At 46.7% G+C, this 20148-nt stretch overlaps 2 protein-coding genes across 4 annotated transcripts in view; one reads left to right on the top strand and one right to left on the bottom strand.

Annotated features, from left to right (window-relative positions):
* The window catches only part of LRRK1 (leucine rich repeat kinase 1), a 76834-nt gene extending 73680 nt beyond the window's left edge, over positions 1-3154 (top strand). For both annotated transcript variants that reach the window (XM_017805085.1, XM_017805086.1), the window contains one exon: positions 1701-3154. In XM_017805085.1, the coding sequence (XP_017660574.1) occupies positions 1701-1878 (178 nt within the window). In that variant the 3' untranslated portion in view covers positions 1879-3154. The remainder of the gene's footprint in view (positions 1-1700) is intronic.
* A 4026-nt stretch (positions 3155-7180) lies between these two features.
* Positions 7181-18947, bottom strand: CHSY1 (chondroitin sulfate synthase 1). 2 transcript variants are annotated; one of them, XM_017805260.1, is made up of 2 exons: positions 18790-18947; positions 7181-11990 (listed from the first exon to the last, which is right to left on the bottom strand). In XM_017805260.1, the coding sequence occupies exon 2, from the start codon at positions 11988-11990 to the stop codon at positions 10398-10400; it is 1593 nt and encodes a 530-aa protein (XP_017660749.1). In that variant the 5' UTR covers positions 18790-18947; the 3' UTR covers positions 7181-10397. The 2 variants fall into 2 exon arrangements, with proteins under 2 accessions (XP_017660749.1, XP_017660750.1); XM_017805261.1 differs by lacking the exon at positions 18790-18947 and adding an exon at positions 12540-12559.
* Positions 18948-20148: the final 1201 nt, after the last annotated feature.

Genomic DNA, 20148 nt, shown 5'->3' with positions numbered 1-20148 from the left:
GAGGGCTCCTGGGAGCTTCCTCTTGGCTCCCAGCGGCCTCTGAGAAGGTCCCAGCTGGAGGAGACACATTTGCTGGTTGCACATCGAGGCACGTGCATGCTCTTCAGCGTGACAGATGGTGAGAGGAACGTACTGTGAGTCTCCAAAATCCACAGAGATCAAGTACCCCCATAATGAAACAGGCAGCACCGTGAACAATGAGATAAGGTCGACCTGATCCTGCCTGGTGCTGGCTCTTGGTGCTCTGAGGGCACCTGGCAGAAGGTCGGTGGAGCTTGGCAGGCTCAGGCCCCACGCTCAGAACAAGAGGTGTATTTATGCAGAGCACGGCGCTTGTCTGTGGCTGCATTCATGGGGGTCAGGTTGATGTTCTGGCTCTAAATGAGCACCTTTGTGCTGTGGGCAGTGACGGGCCGGGGGACGGCCCCTGGAGCACAGGGGAGAGCAGTTATATACGTTAATTTAAAATGTTTCATACAGCGAAGGAGAGTCCAAGTAAATAAATAACTGCTGGAGAGGTGGGGGTGTTCCTGCTGATCACTTAAATACCGGTCTGGGATTGTACTATTTATGTCCAAACAAATGCAGGTTAAGCAGTGCTAAGGATTATAAATGGTCATTTATTACCACCAGGCAAAAACAACAGGAGATCAAAAGGCTCCTGCTATTCCCTCTACTCGAGAAATAAGAGTCTTTATCAGTTAGTTGGGAGGGGAGTATTCTCTTTATTGGTCACAGATACTCTTAGGTTTGTTTTGCTTCACCTAAATTGAGTGTGGAGTTAAGGTGAGGTGAGACAGCATCTCACACTTGTCCTGACTGGTCCAGGCATGATGGCCATTGACTCTCCCTGTTTTACCAGCAGGATAAAGAGCAGGATAGTGTCTGACTGCTTCAAGGGCAGAGCACAGCAGGGAGGGGAGGGGGCTTTGTAGGGGCAGTTTATGATGAAAATCAGCTGCCAAGGACAGCCCTTGTGGGCAGTGCTCCCATCCAGAGGCCTTTCTTGAGAGACAGTTTGGGGCTGGCCTTCCCCATCTGCAGTAAAAAGAGCCCAGCAAGGTTGGACTTGTGTCCCTTGGACTCTGCAAGGGTAAAAGTGTCGTCATCTGCCTGGCCACCTCCCTCAGGGGTATCTGCAGGACCAGCTTCAGTGAAGACCATGAAGGGAAGCACATACAACATGATGCTGTCATGCAGGGTGACACCTGCATGGACCTCACGGATCCCTGGCTGCTACCATAGCCATGCCTGCTGCTCTGGGCTCAGGGCTCAGACCCTGAGCTGGCAGAGCCAGGCTCCATCCCACTTCCATGCTGTATTCCAGGCTGTGGAATCTCTCAGCAGCCTGTTAGCTGTGGCATGATGGAGCTGTTTTGAAAATGCCCAGCTGGCAGCAGGCACGAGAGTGTGTGGATTTAGCAAATCAGGAGATTACCAGCAACTTCAAAATGCCATGGCAGACTTAAGCCCTCACCTGAATGTTTAGGCATCTGAATCCCTTTAAAAACCTCTTTCCCCATAACTTGGTTTTGCTGTGACACAGCTTCTGATCCCCCTTTGTTATGTTCTCCTTGCTCAAGGATTTGCAGCTTATGAAAAGACTGGGTAGCTGGAAGGGAAGCTCATGAGCTGGTGCTGCACTTGCAGAGCTGCTTTTTGCCCTAATGCCCTTCCCTGCTCTCTTCTCCCTTCCCCAGGATGCTGGTGGATGCGGCTCTCGTAGCAAAGGACACGGTTGTGTGCTGCTTTGAGAACGAAAACATGGAGCGGTGCCTGGCTGTCTGGAGGGGCTGGAGTGCCAGAGACTTTGACATTTTCTACCAGGGCTACGAGGAGCTGGGAAGGCTTGAAACCTGCATGCGCAAGAGGAGGTAGTGCTGGTGGAGCTGGGACCCGAGGCTCGACGGGAGACGGAGGCGTCCTGCTCCAAGCACACCCGGACTAGGAGACACGGCCCAGAGAGGCAGGGGATGAGGGGTGATGGGGGAAGTGTGCATCTGGTTTGCTGCTAGTGAGCACTGCGGGGTTCCCGGGGCTGGAACCCCATCAGGGCTTTTGGGGAATGAAGAAACGGGTGTGAGCAGGGCAGGGATGAGCTGAGCCAGCTCTCCGCTCTCCTGCTCTGTCACAGACTCCCCTGCAGAAGGTGGAGGTGGCTGCAGTTCTGCTCATGCCTCTCTTTCCAGTTTGTTCTTCCCCATTTTAAATTCCTTCCTCACCTTCAGCATACCCTGGCTGTTGCTGCTGCTTTGATCATGTGTATGTCAGCCAGGAGAGCTCCGTTAGCTCTTCCCTGGGAGCCTGAGCACTTTCCAATCCCGGCTACCCGCTGGCCGGCAGTGAGGGGCACGGTGGGCTGATCCACCCTGTTCCCAGGGGAATGCATCTGCTGGAAACCCTGCACTGTGGGGCTGCTTCCCGCCTCCCTGCAACTCCGTTAGAGGCTACTTCAGGTGTAGTCCCTGTGTACAGACACCCAGGTGTAGGAAGCAGCAGTAAGCTGTGGCTGACCACTGCGTTTCTGGTTCCTCAAAGCTGTTGTGGTGCAGTGTTCCTGTGAGGGAGCCCAGAAAAACCTTCCAGGAATGCTGCACCTCGAGTGAGTGAGCTGGTTCACTGCACTGCTGCAAAGTCAACTGTCAGTGGAGCTGATGGAAAGCAAAGCCACTGGGTGTGACAGATACTTCTGGTGTAAGAGAAGGGAGCCCCGTGATGGGGAAGGTTCATAAGCTGTCTCTGCTCCACTCCTCTTTCTCTTGGGAAATGCAGTCTGGAGCAGTGGGAACACAATAAGCTCAGTTTGCCTCTATGTATCTGTGCAGCTTCTGCCCACCACAGCTTGTATTTTATCTTCATTAGTGGCCTGGGATGCTGTTTTGGCTCTGAATCCAATTGCACTTAGTTATCCCAAGCATGTACAGCAGTGTAAAAAGTGAGCCTGGCTATGCACCCTGTATAAAAGTGTACAGTTTGAATTTTGGACCTTTTTTTTTCTTTTCTAACCCAAGGAACTTGTGTGAGCATCGGCAAGGCTGGCCAAGGCCGAACGGGCAGGTTAACCCTCTGGTTCACATTTCTGTTGCAGGCTGCTAAAATATCCTTCTTCAGAAACAGAATGTATCTTAAAATAAACAGATTCCTCCAAAAATGACACTGCACTAGTGGCATTTTTTATTGGCAACCCATCCCTGCTCCAAAGCCCACTGCCCCCCTTTGCCAACCGGGTCAGGGAGATGGGGGGGAGAGAGGGGGATGGCAGCTGGGTTTCATGGGACCTGTGAAGAAGCTTGAGAGGTGCTGCAGTGGTGGGTGCGAGTGTGTCGCAAAACCTCCTGGGACTAGGGAGAGTTGGTTCCCAAAAACGGCTGAGATCCTGAATGTTCCTACCCTGGAATCAGGATAAAATCCCCCCTTCAGCAAACCTGAAACCTCATTAGGCACAAGGCTCCATTAAGTGAGCACTGCACGTGCTGCGGGAATGAATCTCCAGGGGCAGAAGTAAACAGAAATTAAAAACAAAATTAGGAAACTCCCACCGGTTCAAACAGTTTGAGATTTCAGTGATTATTCCCAGCTCTCCTACCAGCAAGGCCTGTTCTCCTGATGGCTGGAACAGGTGAGGAGCATCAGCCATCCTGGGGAAAGGGATGGGATCACAGCCAAAGGCAGGAAAAGCCCCCAGAGCCCGGGAACAAGGGGCTGCCCAAGCCCCAGCCGTGGGTCTGGGGGAGCTGTGCTTATTACAGTCCTCACTGTTTCATTTCAGCCGCTAAAAATAAGCCCGAGCAGGGGCCTGGCAGGGGGTTATTCCTTCAGCTGATTGAGGAGAGGCAAGAAAAGAGCTTGGGTTTATTTTGTCAACATGAGGTTTCCCGCAGCCCTGTCTGGGAGCAGCGGGAGCACATGGAAGGGGCTCAGCACTGGAGGGAAGCGGATGCTCTCAAACGGGATTAACTCCCTCTACCAGCCCCAGCAGTGGGAGGGTGGCGGTGCCAGGGCAGTTAATTGCTCATCAAGGAAGCTGAGGGAGATGAACAACAGGATCTGCTGGCACAGGAATTAATTGAGCCATCAGTGCTGGAGCCCCAGAACCCCCCGGCTTTACCCCTTCTCTCAGCTGCCTCCTGCGAGCAAGGAGCCACATGCTCCAGCCTGGGCATTTTCCTGGAGTGCTTAGAGGTCCTTTACCTGCTTAGAAAGAAACAGACCCAATTCCCATCTGGATACTGATTGCTATTCCTGGTTTGGGCTGTTTCTTTGCTGGCATCAGTGTGGTGAGAGGGATGCAGGGTCAGGGTCAGGGATGAAGAATGATTGCTGCGCCCAGTACCCACATCCCAGCTTGAGGCACAGCCTGAACATTTTTGGGGGGAGGTGTGGATGCAAACTGCTGGTCACACCCCATCTCTAAGGCCCCACATTCTCATGCTTTCTCAGGGCATTTTGGGGCCCAGCACAAGCTCCCAGCTCTGTGGGTGCACTCACCTCACCAGCCTGAGGCTATCCAAACCCAACCAACCTCTCTGTGTGCAGGAAAACAGCTAATTTCACTAGGAAAGGGCAGAAGGGCTGGCTCTGCCCCATTGCTCACACTGTCCTGGACAATGGGGCAGGAAATACCATAATTTAACATACTAGAGCAAAACCCATCTCTTGTGCCCCCATGACAAAGGTGAGGGCAGGTGGGCATTCACACACCACTTGGATTCTCCCTCATCCTGAGCTGCACTAAAATCTCTTGGCTTTACGTAAGGAAAAAACTAAGATGATTTCTAAGGGAGGTGGGGAAAGGGGCAGTGCTGGCTGCTTTGTATTCTGCTACCAAAGGGACAGAGGAAATTAGTTTTCTTTAAGCAAACTTTAAAAGGACAGGAAATATTGTGGCTATTTCAGGCTGCTGGCCTGTCCTCGGCTTACCCCGTCTGGCAGCGGTGGGATGGGAGCTCCGTTGGGATTTGGAGGCTTAACTGAGGAGGATGAGGATGGGGCTGTGGAAGGAGATGGGGATGAGGATGGGGACTGTGATGAAGATGAGGATGGGGCCAGGGATGGGGTTGGGGATGGAGACGGGGATGAAAACGAGGAGAAGGATGGGACCAGGAATGGGGTTGGGGATAAGGATGGGGGCTGGGATGAGGATGGTGCCAGAGATTGCACTGGGGTGGAACACCCACGACGTGGAACACCCAGTGATTCAGGTTCCTCAGGGCCATTACGGTCCTACACCACCACACAGAACCATCCTAGCAAAGCCAACACTGGCAAAGCCAATGCCAACACAGCAAACAGCCTTTATCTGCCCTTATCACAGCCCGTTTGCTTTGGAAGTTTGTTTTATCGTGGAATTATTTTAAACTGTGCCCTCTGTGTGGGCCCTCTTGGTGAAAAGTCAACAAAGCACCAAGGTGTTGTTATTTGTTTGTTTTCCTGTTCTAAAACAGTCAGTGAGAGGCGGAGCAGGACCCCAGCGAAGTCCTTCCAGCACCCCCAGCCATGCAGGGGGGACCCCTGATTTCCAAGACACTCCAGTCCAGCATACTGGAAATGTTGGAGCTGATTCAGGTCAATTAAAGTTGAGGTTTTTATTGAATTAAAGTGTGAAAGTAAACACAGCCAGCCCGGTATTTGGGCTGGTATTTTTTTGATGTTAATTCAATTTTTTTCACCTGGCTTATAAATGTGATTTAGAAGGTGATAGAGATTCCTGGGCTGGAGGAGAGCTGGGAGATGGGTTTTGGAGCTTGGAAAGGACGTGGACACATTTCATGTGCCTGGGAAAGCGTCAGCAGCAGGTCTGAAGTGAGGAATAAAAGTGCTCATGGCAGCAGCAGCCAGGTAAAATCCAGTAAAAGAGTTGAGAAAGGATTCCTCATGGGATGTGGCTGCACTGCCTTGCCTGGGGAGCCCAGGATGTCTCCAAACTGCCCATGCCCAGGGAGGAGGTGGCTTTTTTGGAGCTCCAATTGAGATCAAACCCCCTGTATTTGCTCCAGTCAGTGCAATAACTCACGCTGGCAGAGGGAAGACCTGGGCAAAAAAACATTGATTTAAAATAGGTCCCACAGGGGCATTGTCCCACCAGCCCAGGGATCACCATGGCCAGAGCAGAGGAGGAGCCCAGTGGGACCTGGATGCATCTGCCTCGGGCAGGGCACTGACCTGCTCCTCATTTTTAATGCCTCTGCAAGATTTTCTTTCCAAAGAGCTCCCAAGTGCTGCTGGCTGTGCGAGCAGGGTATTTTTAGCAGGTATTCATGCGAAACAGCTCAGGCCAATAATTTGCAATGTAAAGTTAGAGCTTCCACAAAAACTCAGAGTAAGCAGATTTGGGTCAGCGGGACTTTCTGCTGATTTTGGTGAAAGGAACCATCCAGCCTGGTCCAGGGAAGCTGTGCAAGCCTGGAGCTGGTCACTGAGTATTCCAGGTAATAAATCCCACTGTGAGTAAAAAAACTTGAAATCCTTCCACAGATGGTGACTCTGCAAAGTTACAGACAAATGTTTCACCTCTTTCAATGTGTCACATGGAGCACAACGGTCACTGAAACCACTGTGTGAGCACTTTCCCAGGCCCGTGCTCTCCCTGTCTCCTTTGCCTCTTTTCACCATCCTTGATCCTTGAGCAAAGAAAGCTACTGGGAAGGAAGTGCTTCTAAAAAAGTGGTAATAACTCCAACCCCCCTCGCCAGTGTTGGCTTTAGGCTCCTTTGTTGGTCCCTCTGATGGTCACCTCAACCCGTCTTGGTAACTGAGGGAGCAAAAATCCCTGAAGGGTGAGGGTGGTGATGGGTCATCCCAAGTGTTTTTCACAACACTGTCCCTGGTGGGAGGTGGCCACTCCCACGGCTCAGCAGACACAAGGGACCCCCAAGGCCCTCCAGGGCCACCAACATGCCAAGCACAAACCAACATGGGTGAGAAACTCCCGTGAGCTCCAGGAAAGTGGGAATGGCAAAGTTTTTTCTGAGCTCTGACCGGTAAGTTCATCCTTGGCACGGGGATGTGGGACAGTGTTCGCCTCCAAGGGTGCTCAGAGAAGGTGAAGGGTTTAAATCCAAGTGCTGAGGGGCTGCAGAGCTCTGCTTGGGTGGGAGTTTTATTGCTGTGAGGATGCCTGTGGCCAGCACAGCATCCAACCCGGGTTACCTACACCAGAAAAATGAGGGAAAGAAGTGTCTCACATTTTTAATTGTTTTAATGAAGACAAGCATCTCAATAGACAGCAATGCTCAGCACATGACTGGTCACCACGTTCTTCAGGATTTCAGGATGGAACCATCTCATTTTCTTCTACCTAGAGGCAAACCCTCTGGGGTTTCCCAGCACCAACGGGCTTCTCAGCATGAAGGAAACCTCTCTCTAAACCAAACAACTGGAGTAAATTGCAGATAAAATGTTCCAGCCCCAGAAGGGATTTTTGTGAAGGCTGGGTTAGCACCTGATCACCGATGGCTTCCACCTGTCCATCTCCTTATAACTGGGGCAGCAAATACCACTTATTTTATTATAAAATGGGTTTTATACAGTTAGACTTTATCACAGAGGGCTATAATTGGAGATTTAACTTTAAAATTGATTCCTTTTAAGCTGTGAGTCCATAAAATACATGACCAGTGTGAACAATGTGGGGCCTCAAGAGCTGCCTGCAAGCTTGGTGGAAAAGTCACTTTTAATATAGATTTGGTAACAGAATTAGAACTGCAGCAACTGAGCAAAAAAAAACCAATACCAGATCGGTGCTGGTTATTAAATGGCTTTTTCCAGTTACATACATTCTGCTTTTACCAGCTGTTATGGGCTAAAAAAAGTCCTACATAATCATAAATGTTAATAAATACAGTACCAATACAGGGCTTTTTTTCCCCCCTCTCTTTTGGTGCGGTTCTTTAGGGTTCCTATTCTTCAAGCTCTTTTCTGCAGCCACAAATACAAGTTGCTTTTTTTCCCCTTTCCCTTGTGTGAAGAAACACTTCTGCAATCCCTAAGATTCTTGCTTTGGGACTTAATTTTTACATAAAAAAGCCTCACGCCAATAGTGAACAACTGGCAGAGCTATTAAAAATAAGTTCTCAACCCACTTCAAAATTATTTTTACTGTGTTTTGAATACACAAAACATTATGACATCATTCAGCCTTGTCACTGTATGCATTTGGAATCTATAGCTGCGGATATTTTCAGACAGCAAAAGTACTTTGAATCTTTTCATGAGGAAAAAGTCAAAACCAGCGATGGCAGAGCTCAACAGCGCTGTGTGCCGAAGTCTGATGAAGAGGTTTGTTCTCCCTTTCTCCACAGTCACAGGATATGGCATTAAGTTTATTCCAGGCCAAAACTCAACATGAGAGGTCAAAACCCTTGGAAAGATGGGAGATCCTTTTACCTGGACTTCCCAAAGGTGTGTCACCTCTGCACTGTGCCTACGCCGGATGAAACGATATGGACTGACCACGTGAGCAGCTCCAATTGCAAATAAAAAAAAATCTTTATTGCATCTTAGAAGCAAGTCTTAAAAAAAAAAAAAAAAAAAAAAAAGAGAGAGAAGGAAAAAAAAATTCCATGCACTGAATTCATCCAAGTACCTACATCCTTGGGACTGTCACCAGAAAATGATGAATATTGCAAGACACCGACTCTACACTAGCTGCAGTTTGTACTCCACACATGTGTGAACAACAGTTATTTCTTCTACTGGAACAGCAATTGCTCTGTAAGATCCCTTCAAACATGGCAACAACCACCTAAGCATCAGCTTTTCTCCATTCCTTCACTCGCCTCCACTTCCCAAAGAGTAGGCAAAGTGGAATGGAGGGCAATGAGACGAAATGGTGCTGGAGGATATGATAGAAAAATATATTGTTCACTGGTTTTTATTTTTTGTTTCTGCTGAGCAGGATATTTACAGGTAGGTAGGTCCCAAGAGATCATCTGCTCAATGACAATTTCCATACACTGTCTAAGTGTCAATGTACAGGGTTCCCTTTCTGGCTTTAAGGCACTTTATTTTGTGTATTTTTTCTTACCTTACTAGGTGTTCATTCACAGGGATCACACTTTCCTTGTATTCGGCCTCCCCACCCCCAGTTCCTCTTAGAATACCAAATAAATTCATAAGCTCACTGAAGTGATTCCAAAAATGTTAAAGAAATTCGGGGAGGGGGGGGGGAAGAAAGATTCGTGAAAAAATATTTTAGAAAGTAATCTTTGGAGATCATTTACTATAAGTATGATGTACACTACCTTACCAGTGAGAAGATGCAATACATTCCTAATATATATATATATATTTACACACACATATATATATATATAAAATATTAAAATGACTAACAGATATTCAAGGAAAGGTCAAGAATCTAAAACAATGGATATTAAATAAATTAACGGTCTAGAAGATACAGAAAAAAAATAATCCCAAAACAAAACTAGTAATCAAATGTAATAATTGTTCCCATTAACATCATGTAATTGACCGAACAAAGTCGATGCGATCGGGCGCAGGACACTCGGTGCAGAGGAGTTTTCCAAGTTATTTTCAGGAATCTTGGACTGTTCGCTGCGTGCTGCCGTTTGGCTGCAAGAGATTCCCATTTCCCAGCCTCTTCCCCTCCCACATCACACCTCAGCATTTCTTGGTCGCATCGCTCAGCTCTAGGACAGCGGTTGAGGACAATACACAGAACCCACCACGGATTCCTAAAACATTCCGTCCATATATGGACCAAATATAAACCACAACAATTTCTACAGGGACTAACCGGATCATGGGTTGTGCTTATTTCCTTCCCTCCCTTGGAGTCGCCTGCCCATAATAAGTGGAAGTGTATTTTTAAACTGAAATAATCAGGAAATAATTAGGAAAAACCCCCTCGTGCGATTACCACCCTTCTCATCGCCACGGCGGTTTGGTTTGGTCTAACACAAACTGAAAATTCATGGCTATGCTGAACCAAAGGAGCAGAATCTTTGCACAGCAGCAGTCACACCAAAACATTTAGACACAGCGTTTTGTCACTTGGCTTTGCACGCTCAGGTCCCAATTTACAGAATCCCAGCAACGAAGACGGCAAAGGAAACGGCAGGAAACAATCTTTTGTTCATAAGGAAATTCTAATTCAAGTCAGATTTCCGCTGATTGGTCAGATAACTCTTAAACAATTATTTTGTTTTGTCTGAAGGCAAATATTGATCACAGTTTTGTTCAAAACCAAAAACACGACAACAAAAAAAAAACCCAAGGGCCTTGTTCTTCTCGAAACGAGCGCTTTGTAAGAAAACAACGATGATTTCTAAAATATATCCTGTGTGGTCTTTTAAAAGTGAATTATCAAAAAACATTTTCCCAAAAATAAATTAGATAATTAAAAAAAAAGTCTTTTCCAGCATAGCTGGACATTAGGCTGTCCTCACTGAGCCATTAGTATTGCTGCTTTTCCCAAAATTTGGGTCATTTTTTTCAAACCATATTTCAGCCAGCTGTTGTGTGGACCCATAAGTTGAAGCTTTGGACCCCAAGCACATTTTATATTGTTTTGGATCAAGATTAGGGTCACAAAAAACAGGGTGATGCACGTGGACTACTCCAATTTCTTGGCTTCGGAAAATTTTTAAGCCAGATTGAATGACTTTGTTAAATAGATCTACATCTTCAAGGCCCCAACCTTGGATGGAGACATCAAAGCCACCTGCTTGAAGAAGATCACCTTTGTAAATACAGGTGATACCAAAGCCATAGTTCCTCCAGAAACCTGTTTTCTGGGTGAAGGCAAAATGATTGTCACTAGGAACCTTTCCACTATAAACAATCTTTGGATCATACTGGCTAAAAATGATGGGAAAATACACTTGTTGACCCAAAACTGTATTGGCTCTACACCGCTGGAGGAATTCTGCAGTAAACACTAAGTCAACATCACAGAAGAAAAGTAAAGACTCGTTCTGGAACTGAGAAGATCCGACTTCCAGAGCCAGTGCCCTCGAGAACTCCCCCGACACGGGAAGAACCTGCATGTCAGCCTTGGGGTACTTGGAGCGGTACTCCCTCATCAGATCGATCTGCTTCGCTCTGTCAGGGTTGGAGTTGGAGTTGAAAATCAGGACAACCAGCTTGACATTCTGGTTTGGAATGAGGCACGTCTTTTCAAAATTCCCCATGAACCTTGCGAACATGTCAAAACGCCCAGAGAGAGGAATCAGGATGTTGATCTTCTTGTCTTTGAGCTCCTTCCTCTCTGCTTTGGATCTGCTGAGCTGGAAGGGAACGAACATCTTCAGCGAGTTGGAGAGGAAAGACAAGGATCCAGAATCCTGGTTGATTTTGCTGGCCAGCTCTTTGGCGTCCATCTCTTCGTGCTCCATGAACTGGATCTTGCTGAACGTCTGCTGCAGGTACGCGTGCCTCCGGACAGGGACCGTCATCTTCTTCCCCTTGTGCTTCTTGTACAGGAGCAATAAGTCCAGAACGTACTCTGCTCCGTACATGGGGTTCACCCTGCGATAGCCATACTGTATTTCCTTGAAATCTATGATCCTCCCCCGGGTCTTAGCGTTGGCATTGATCATTTCCATGACCTGCATAACGATGTCATCCAACGCTTCACGCTGAGATGAGTCCATTCCTCTCCGCGGGGGCTGCCCGTCGGCACCTGAATACAAATATTTTCCTGTAAGAAACTCCCATTCCAAGATCTCTTCCCGGTGGCGGGGCTGGAATCGCATGAAGGAGGGCGGCATCCCCAGCTGCAGGTCTTCTTTGTGGATTTCAGTGTTGCTGTATTTGCTCATCAGGACGATCTCCCGGTGCAGCTGCACAGTCCGGTGGCGCAGCTCCGCTATCTTGCGGCTCAATATGTAGCTGTGAAGCCTGTACTGGTACGGGGGGTTCTTATTGGGGTGCAGTGTTATAGCTCGGTGTATTTTGCTGTTCCTCAGGTCTCGGATGTAGCCCTTTTTGTTCTTCTCATAATTCTCATAGAACAGCTGCTGCATCTAGAAGAGAGAGAGGAAAAATTACAGTCCCGGCAGTGCGGTCCCTGTGAAAGTCAGCCCACGCAACCCCGCTGGGAGAGAATTCCTCCTCGCTTGCAGGGCCAGAAGGCTTTCTGAGTAAGCTGTTCTTGGGTTTAGGCACAGGTTGTAGCAATACCAGCTGCTATTCAAGGAAATTAAGAGGATTATTCATTGTAAACTGGTGAAAGAAACATCTATCATGGATTTGGGATTAGTACAGCCCATTCTAGAGATATCACCATCGGGCAAACAACTGAGCAGTAAGTCGACTGTAAGCTCATTTTTTCACAACAACACACCATCACCAGGAAAAAACACCATGAAGTGTTCACTACAAAACTCTTAACTATTTGTCTGCCTCCCATTGTTTTCATAATAATAATAATAAAGAACAATAAAAAAAAAAATCCAGGGTTAGGCATTCAAAATCCAGGTTGCTGAATGGTTTAGTCAAGATGCCAAATACATTATTTCAAGTGCTGCAATGCAAGGCTACAGCTGTCATTTTAAAATGTCAGTAAAGTGTACCTGAGATTCCTAGAGTTCCAGAAGGCAGGTAATACAGGATGCATGTGTACACTACGATAAAAACATCTTATGGAAACTGCTATTTCAAAACAAGAAGACAGAGAGCTGAGATTAGATTTACAAGCCTTAGGAAAGCAGACAAACCAGCTTTCCTGTTTTCAGTAGCACAGGCAGCAGCTGATAGCATGAAAGAGAAATCACGATGATAATGTGGAAAATAAGCTGAAAAAAAAAAGAAAGACAAGAGAAAAAAGCCCTAGAGGCCAAAGGTATATACCAACTTAGGTAAAGGAAATTTAAAAAGATCATGGGTTGATTCTATATCACAGCACAAACATCATCAACCTGCCGGAGGAGCTGGCACTGCACCTTCATTCAATATTGGACCCAATCGATGTCGCTGCCAGTAGAATTTGCTACAGGTAACACAGTCAATAAACCACAAAGGACTGTAAAGGGCTGTAAAGATTAGCAAAGAGCTAAACTGAAAAAAAAACCAGCGAGAATGGCTCAAATATGACGGCAATTAAACCGAGCACTAAAGGGAAAATCACCGGAACAGAAGCCCTCCCTTTACCAGCTGCTCAGAGGCAGTGCAAGCCCTGTTTTATTAGGCCTTCGGTTGCATTTTTCCCATTATTGTGGACAGACACTGAAGTTAGGAATAAACTTACACCTGGATTTAATTGCTGCTATCTTAACACACCAGCTGTGTGCACGCTGAAAGCTGCCACTCGGCGCATCGCTGCTGACAGCTCGGGAGCAAGCTGTGCCTACTGGAAGCGTGGATTTTAATCTGAACAAATGCAATTCATTGCAAAGGAGGGAGGGAGGAATTTCAGCCAGATTGAGAAAGAAAGGACATTTATTTCATGGGTCACCCCCAGCCCCCCACCCCTTCTTTCCTGCTCAAGTTCACCTTCTTCCCGCTCTCCCCCAAGTGATCCCTGCTGCGTGCCTGCTGTCTGGGAGCAATCCAGGCCAGAGGATAGATGGATCTGTACAGCAATGCAGCCAAAGGAGAACATCTTGGCCATGGCCTCTTGGCAGGCCCCAGATGAGCTGCCTGTCGAGATGCATAATATCCCTTTAGAAGTCATGCAAGATTTAAAAGCGCACTACGGGCAGAGGTCGCCTGGTCTAATCCTACGTTCAGCAGAGTTATCCAAACGAAGCATGTTTTTCCACTCACCCAAAGATGTTCTTCATTTCTATCCCCATATTGTTTCCTCTACTAATAACACTTTATTTTTTGGTCACTTTGAACCTCGCTGTTCCTGTGAAGGGCTCTAGGAGACCTCAAATCACACCCACTTAGGGTCAGTCCTGTGAGCACAATTTATTACAGTGGAGAGCTCACACGGGAAGAACAAGATCAGCCCAACACTGCAGGACCCACATGGATATTTTACTGACTCCACTGATCTATCCTCTCTCAAGCTACATATATAAATAATGAGAAACACTAAATGCATATGGCAATAATTTTACTGACCTTTTAACTACAACTAAAGGCAGAGGCTTTCCCAGGAGTATTGTGACATTAGATAAAAGTTCTTAAATCACGTCACTATCTGATTTCCATTATTTAAAGGAAAATTGACAATAGGACTTAATTTCAAATCTTGTTTTGAATTTATAAGAAAACAAAATCAAGACCACGCAGCCTGAATGCATTTACTCCAAAATTGCTACCTAGGGCATTCTGAATTAGCTACAGGAGGAAACCATGAGAAGCAGAAAGACTTTTAGATTACACAACGAAGTTTTAATAGAATACCGATGGGTAGGAAAATGTTATGAAACTTCCCAATGGAAGTAAAGATAGGAACCTCTAGCAAATGGCCCTAAATAAAGTTAAGAGGCATACTCTGAAACTGTGCCTTGCCCCTCAGGAGTCACTTTTTAGGTACACTGGTTAACTTTGGAACTTCTAATACTACATCTTGCCTCTTCCAAAAACTACCTTGCTTCAAAAACAGAACTGAAAATAAAACATATCTCAGCAAGACTTTACTGGTGCTTCAACACAGAGCAATTTACAACCGAAGCACCTATCAACAGCCACCTTCCTCCAGCCAAAAAGGTGACAACTGCCCAAACCCTGTACTCCAGCCAATCCTGCAGAGCAGTTAATGAGAGGCACCACAGTAGCCAGGCTTCTATATAATCCTATTTTTCACAAGAATGCCTTGCAAGGCTGGTATGTTCAATATTTTTCCTGTGAAGTCTCCCCCTCTCCTAGTCCAGTGTCCCTCTTGTCTCCCTTCATTCTGCAAGCTGCAGTGGGCACGGGATGTGCCAGCTTCCTGCAGCTCCAATCGCCCATCTGGGAGCCAAGGTACACTGTCAGGAAACACAAAGAGTATTGGAAGGGGTTAATAAATTCCCTGTGGAGAGTACAAGGACTCACAAACTATTTTATCACAGCAGCATGAAGTGTTGTACACAAAGTCTGAGTGGTCAGAGGCCAATGGAGCAATTTAACCCTTCCTGGGCCGAGGCGCCCGTGGACACTGACCCAGGGCCACAGAAGCCCTGGGATGCTCATAGGCTTTTCTGCACAATAAGAAGAGGTTGTATTTTCTCACCCACATCTACAAACTTGGAGGAAACGAGCAGTTCCCTCCATGCTGTTTGACAGCTCCTCACCAACATCAACTTGCTCAAATCACTAAGACAGTACTAACACTGGGTTCAATGACTAACAAGGGCAATGCCCAACTATCACAAATCACTGCTAACATAATTTCTACCTTATGTGGGTCCAAAACTCTATGCTAAATATTACCTATTAGCACACACCAACTTCCAACTCCGCAGAATACTGGAAAGCCATAAGGAAGACAAAAAAATCATAATTAACTCTTGTGTACATCATTAATAGTGGGGTGCAGGAAGGCCACAGAAAAAGTAATACCTATAATTTATTTGCTCCTCCCATGTAGCAGCCACTAAACACATACGTGGGGAGCGACACAAGCCCAGCACACCCACGTCTCCAACAGACATTACGTGCAAACCTCCCCATGCCTGTTACCACAGCCCTGAGAGCTGAACTCCTGCAAACTCTTCTTTTAGTGAAACAGGTTCCTCTATGATTCTTTTCAGAAAAAGAACCTTTCATGGATATTAATTTTGCAATGATTATATTCTAAGCATGCTTTATTCTAGTGCGGAGCACTGAGAGCGTAGGGATACAAAGAAGAGCTACTCTTTATTGACCACTATTTACTCTAGACCTGTTGAAGCCTTAAAAACCCTAATGTTCCCCAAACCATTAGAGACTGAATGTTTAAACTGTGGTACAGCTGTTGTGGGCACTGCTGGCTCGTGTCCAAAAGACCAACTGAAAGGAGAGAGTGTTATGTTCTTCGTTTTAAATGAAGAAGTCTTTTGCAGGCCAAAAAAAAGTGTACTGGAGAAAATGGACTTTAAAAATAAGACCAGTTTATGCAGAAACTGGCCTGCAGCCACGGATTAGCCCCCGAGGGCTTTCTCTCACAGCTCCAGATTGTACTACCAAAGCCCAGAGAACGCAGCCCCACAAGTCTCATGAAAAGCAATCATGGACAGGACATGTTGTATGGCAGGTTTCGAAATGCCCAAGATGGGCTTTAACTACAAAGGCAAGCTAATTAAAATATGGTTAATGTCACCTAGTGCCGAGCACCTCTGTCTGGAGGGGATGAGCATGTGGTCCCTCTCCACAGCCAGTTTGGAGCTGTCCTCCTACGGGAGTAACGCCGGTGCCGGGACAGCCCTGCCCCTGTCCATAGCTCTGCAGCCAAAAGTAGGCAAGATGCTCACCCCTATCTTCTCCTTGCTTCTCCTTCCACAGATGCAGCAGAGGTGGTGTATTGGGAGCAGGTCCTGTTGGCTGGTTCAAGTGCAACCACTTCCCAAGGAATTGCATGAAATACTTGTAGCTGCACTCACACAGCTTTGGCACTTTGCAGTTATTAATCACAACAGATCATTATTTCCTGTTTTTTATGTCATCAATACAGCTCAACTGATTAAATACTTTGCCAAGGGAAGGAACAGTGGGGCTTTGTTTACTGATGACATCCCTGTGGTGGAGGGGGAAACTGTAGAGACCCTCTGGATACAGCTCTGGGTATTCAAGGTTCTCTCTGTTTAAATCCCGATACTTTATGTGTGATCCCACAGCTAAACACTGACATGACTGAAGTCACTCCTTCAGAGAGTTATTATGGTGGAGACAAACACAGGGAAGTAATGGATAAACACTCATTTCCACTGAACTTGGCCACTAGTTCATGCCTGTAACCTCCCCAGTTGCCATTACAGGAAAGGATGCAGGAAACGCCACTCGGCGCTGGGAGATCAGACTTCCCTCTCAGCTGGCAAGTGAAGCCCTGAACTCTGGAGCACGATTAAATGATGTGATTCCTCAGACAAGTTACTTCTCACACAACATCCATCATGTGCTGCTGGTTCACATTTGCTTTGTTTCATAAAGAGGGGCAAGAAAATCATCCCGAGCAGCCAGTACTCAAAATTTCCATGGCAGATTACTAGGGAAGCAGAGGCAGATCCAGCTGTGACCTCTGGGTGCAATAACTCCAGGCATGCTCTGAAGCAAGAAGTTTATTTTGTACAGCACAAATGCCTCTTCTTATATGATCCTAAGTGAAGCAGTGCCGGTCTCGCTCAAGAGCCTTGCAGTGCCTTCTGCACAGCTCTCCTCTCCTAAGTATTCCAGAAAGGAAGCCAAGCACTAAGGCAAGTTTCAAGCACAGCAAACTCAAGGTCATTGAATTCCCAAGGAATCTGTGAATTAAGAGAGTTACTGCTGGAGTTCAAGCTTTTGTGAACCATACCAAGTAGCTGTTTAATTAAACAACTGTTCTCCCAATCCTTTCTTGTTTAAGCAAGTAGAAGAGCTTAAAAATTACTTATTCATTTACAGTTTCTCAAACCAAGTAGCCTTTAAAGTATTTCCAGCTTGGCACCAGAAAGAAGAAAACCTGCAAAAATGAATGGGTTTTCAAAACTGGCATCGAGTACCTCGCCTCTGACCCTGAGCTTGACGATCTCATTACCCAAAACTTACACGTGGGAGCAGTCCAAGGCACTTGGGAACTGAGATCCTCCAGCTAGGAAGCAGAGAACTTCCCTCCGCCTGGCCCTGCATTAAACTGAGCTTCATCCTCCTGGTCTAGATGAAGATACAGAAACCAGATAAAACAGAATGTGCCAGTTTAGGATATCTGGATTTAACTGTGCAAACCCTAAGAAAGCTGGATGTGATTGCAAGGTCTTCTTCCAAAAGGTTCTGATTTTGAAAGAAACAAAAACAAATAAAACGGCACTAAATATTAACAAATCTTCTGTGCTACGGCTATTAAGAAATCAGAACATCATAGGTGCTAATGACTAATTGTCATTGTGATTGCCTGAGAAATGATTCTCAAAAGCTGTTTCTAGCATAATTTCCAAATTACGAGTTCTGGTGCAAACTGCTGTGCTGCACAAGGTTCGTCCCTTGCTCAAGGCTTTGACCCATGGGGCAAATGATTCAGCTTTCCCTCCTCAGCCTCTGTCCCAGATCCAAACAAAACCAGGGATACAGTGACTCGCCGCTGATTCGTTCTTTTAAGGGCCAGACTCAGGGATGATGCCAAATTACTTGCCCACCCAATATACTGTCTCAGAATTTCTTTTCCTTGTTGTCAACTCCACACTTTTACTCTGCAGTACAGGCAGAGTACAAGAAAACTTGGTTTTCATTATGAATTTCAACAGGCCCATGAAAGACAGAGCCACAGCCTTGGAAGTCTGTATCTGCTCTTTCTCACGAAAAGTGTTAAGATTCCAGAGGAGCAGCACATGACCCTTGGAGGGTAGTTTCTTGGAGATGATGAGCAGAAAGCTTCTGGCACCCTGGCCAATATTTTTTTGGATGCTAAAAGCAGAGTTACAGGGTTGCAGTCTCCTCTGAGCAGGGACTACAGAAGAGAAGACCCCTCCTGGACTGCTGTGTGATTTTCCACCATGTGTTTTCAAGAAGCAGTAATGTAATCATTTAGAAATACTTCTGTTCATGGAATTCAAAGATTCTTATTTGGGAGCTACTTTCCATATCCAGTGGTTTTGTAGGAGTTGAGAGCCATGATGGATGATGAGCCTCTTTGGTCCACTTGGCAAGGCCACCACAAGCTGCTGCTTTACAAGAAACCCTCTGCTTGGAGAAACTTCAGCTGCAGCCCAGGCATCCACTCACCACCTCAACATCAGAAATCAAGCCAGAGCAGTGCAGCCTCTCTGCCAGACTGCATGGGGACAGCAGTGATCCTGTACCACACCCCAGGTCTCCAGGTCTCTGCCAACACCAGGTTCAGCAGGAAGCCTGGGGGAAGGATTGGCTCCAGTGGGTCTGTCTCCAGGATCCATCCCTTTCAGCCTTGCCCACATGTGCCCACCAGCACAGCTTCCTTCAGCTGCAGGATGTTTCAGGAATCTCCATCCCTGAGGAGGAACGTGGAGCCATGGAGAACATGGAGACAATGTCACAGTAACAGAACTGAAGGACAGGACTGGAACAGTCACATCAGCGCAAAGCTCTGAATCTCTCTTGAGCCTTCACAGGAGATTACTGTGAATTTAATTAGGCAAAGATTCAGCCTCACAATAGCAACTGCTGCAGCTCTTCCTTGCGTGTAAAAAGGTGGGGGTGTATTTTAAAACACAGACTCATTTTCAAGACGTTCATCACTTCCGGCTTAAGCAGAACCATTTTAGAAGAGGAGGGACACAGCCCCCTTTTTCATGGCAACAGGCCATGCTTGCTGTTTCTGATTCCTTGAAAAGACTTGGGTCAGGAATATATCTTTTGGAAAGGGGCGAGAGGGGAGCTGGGAATGCTGAATAAAGTCCCCAAGACAAGGCCAACTGCTGAACAGCCTGTGTCAAAGCTGCAGCCCTTCAAACCTGCGGTGCCAGGACAGCCTTGAAGTGACAGAGCCTCTTCCACAATGGCATTTATAAATCCATTTGCTTTATGTTTTCCTAATAACTGATGGTAAAGGCGCTTTTTTTTTTTTGCCAGTTGCATCAGTATCAGCTAATGAAAACTGACAGAAAATTGGAAATATTTAGGATTTCTAATTTCTCTGCTAGTGAACCCTCCTCTCAGCTGCCACAACAGCCGCTCTGTGGGGGCTGCTGTGTTGTGCCTCTGCCAGGCAAGCAGTTGGAAGAAGGGATGTTGTTTAGGATTCACTCTTGAAACCTTAGCCCTTTCTAAACTGGTGGTGGCCTGTCCCTAGGAGGTGGCAGCTGCACACCACTTCTGGCTGGCGAGGGTATCTGAAACACAGAGCAAGCCAGCACTTAAATACACTCTGAGAGTGGGCTCATTCTGCCTACTTGGCCTCGCTGGGTCAACACTCAGCTCTGTTTGTGTCTCACTGGCGACACCTGGTTTGGCACAGCACAAGGGATAAGGTGATGGTGAATTTCTGCAGTGTCAACTGGATGGCACAGCCATCTCTCCTCCACGTTTGGATTTCAATGAGTGCTCCAACATGGTGCTCTCTAACTGCTTTTTCCAGGGTCATGCTGAAGACATCCTTTGTTGGCC

This window comes from Lepidothrix coronata, unplaced genomic scaffold, assembly GCF_001604755.1.
Source record: "Lepidothrix coronata isolate B3197 unplaced genomic scaffold, Lepidothrix_coronata-1.0 Scaffold11, whole genome shotgun sequence".
Taxonomy (NCBI): domain Eukaryota; kingdom Metazoa; phylum Chordata; class Aves; order Passeriformes; family Pipridae; genus Lepidothrix; species Lepidothrix coronata.
The sequence above is the reverse complement of the archived record's forward strand: the minus strand, read 5'-3'. Positions and strand labels throughout refer to the sequence as shown.

Excerpts from the sequence above, each read along its gene's own strand:
- CHSY1 (XM_017805260.1), bottom strand. The coding sequence starts at position 11,990 with ATGCAGCAGCTGTTCTATGAGAATTATGAGAAGAACAAAAAGGGCTAC.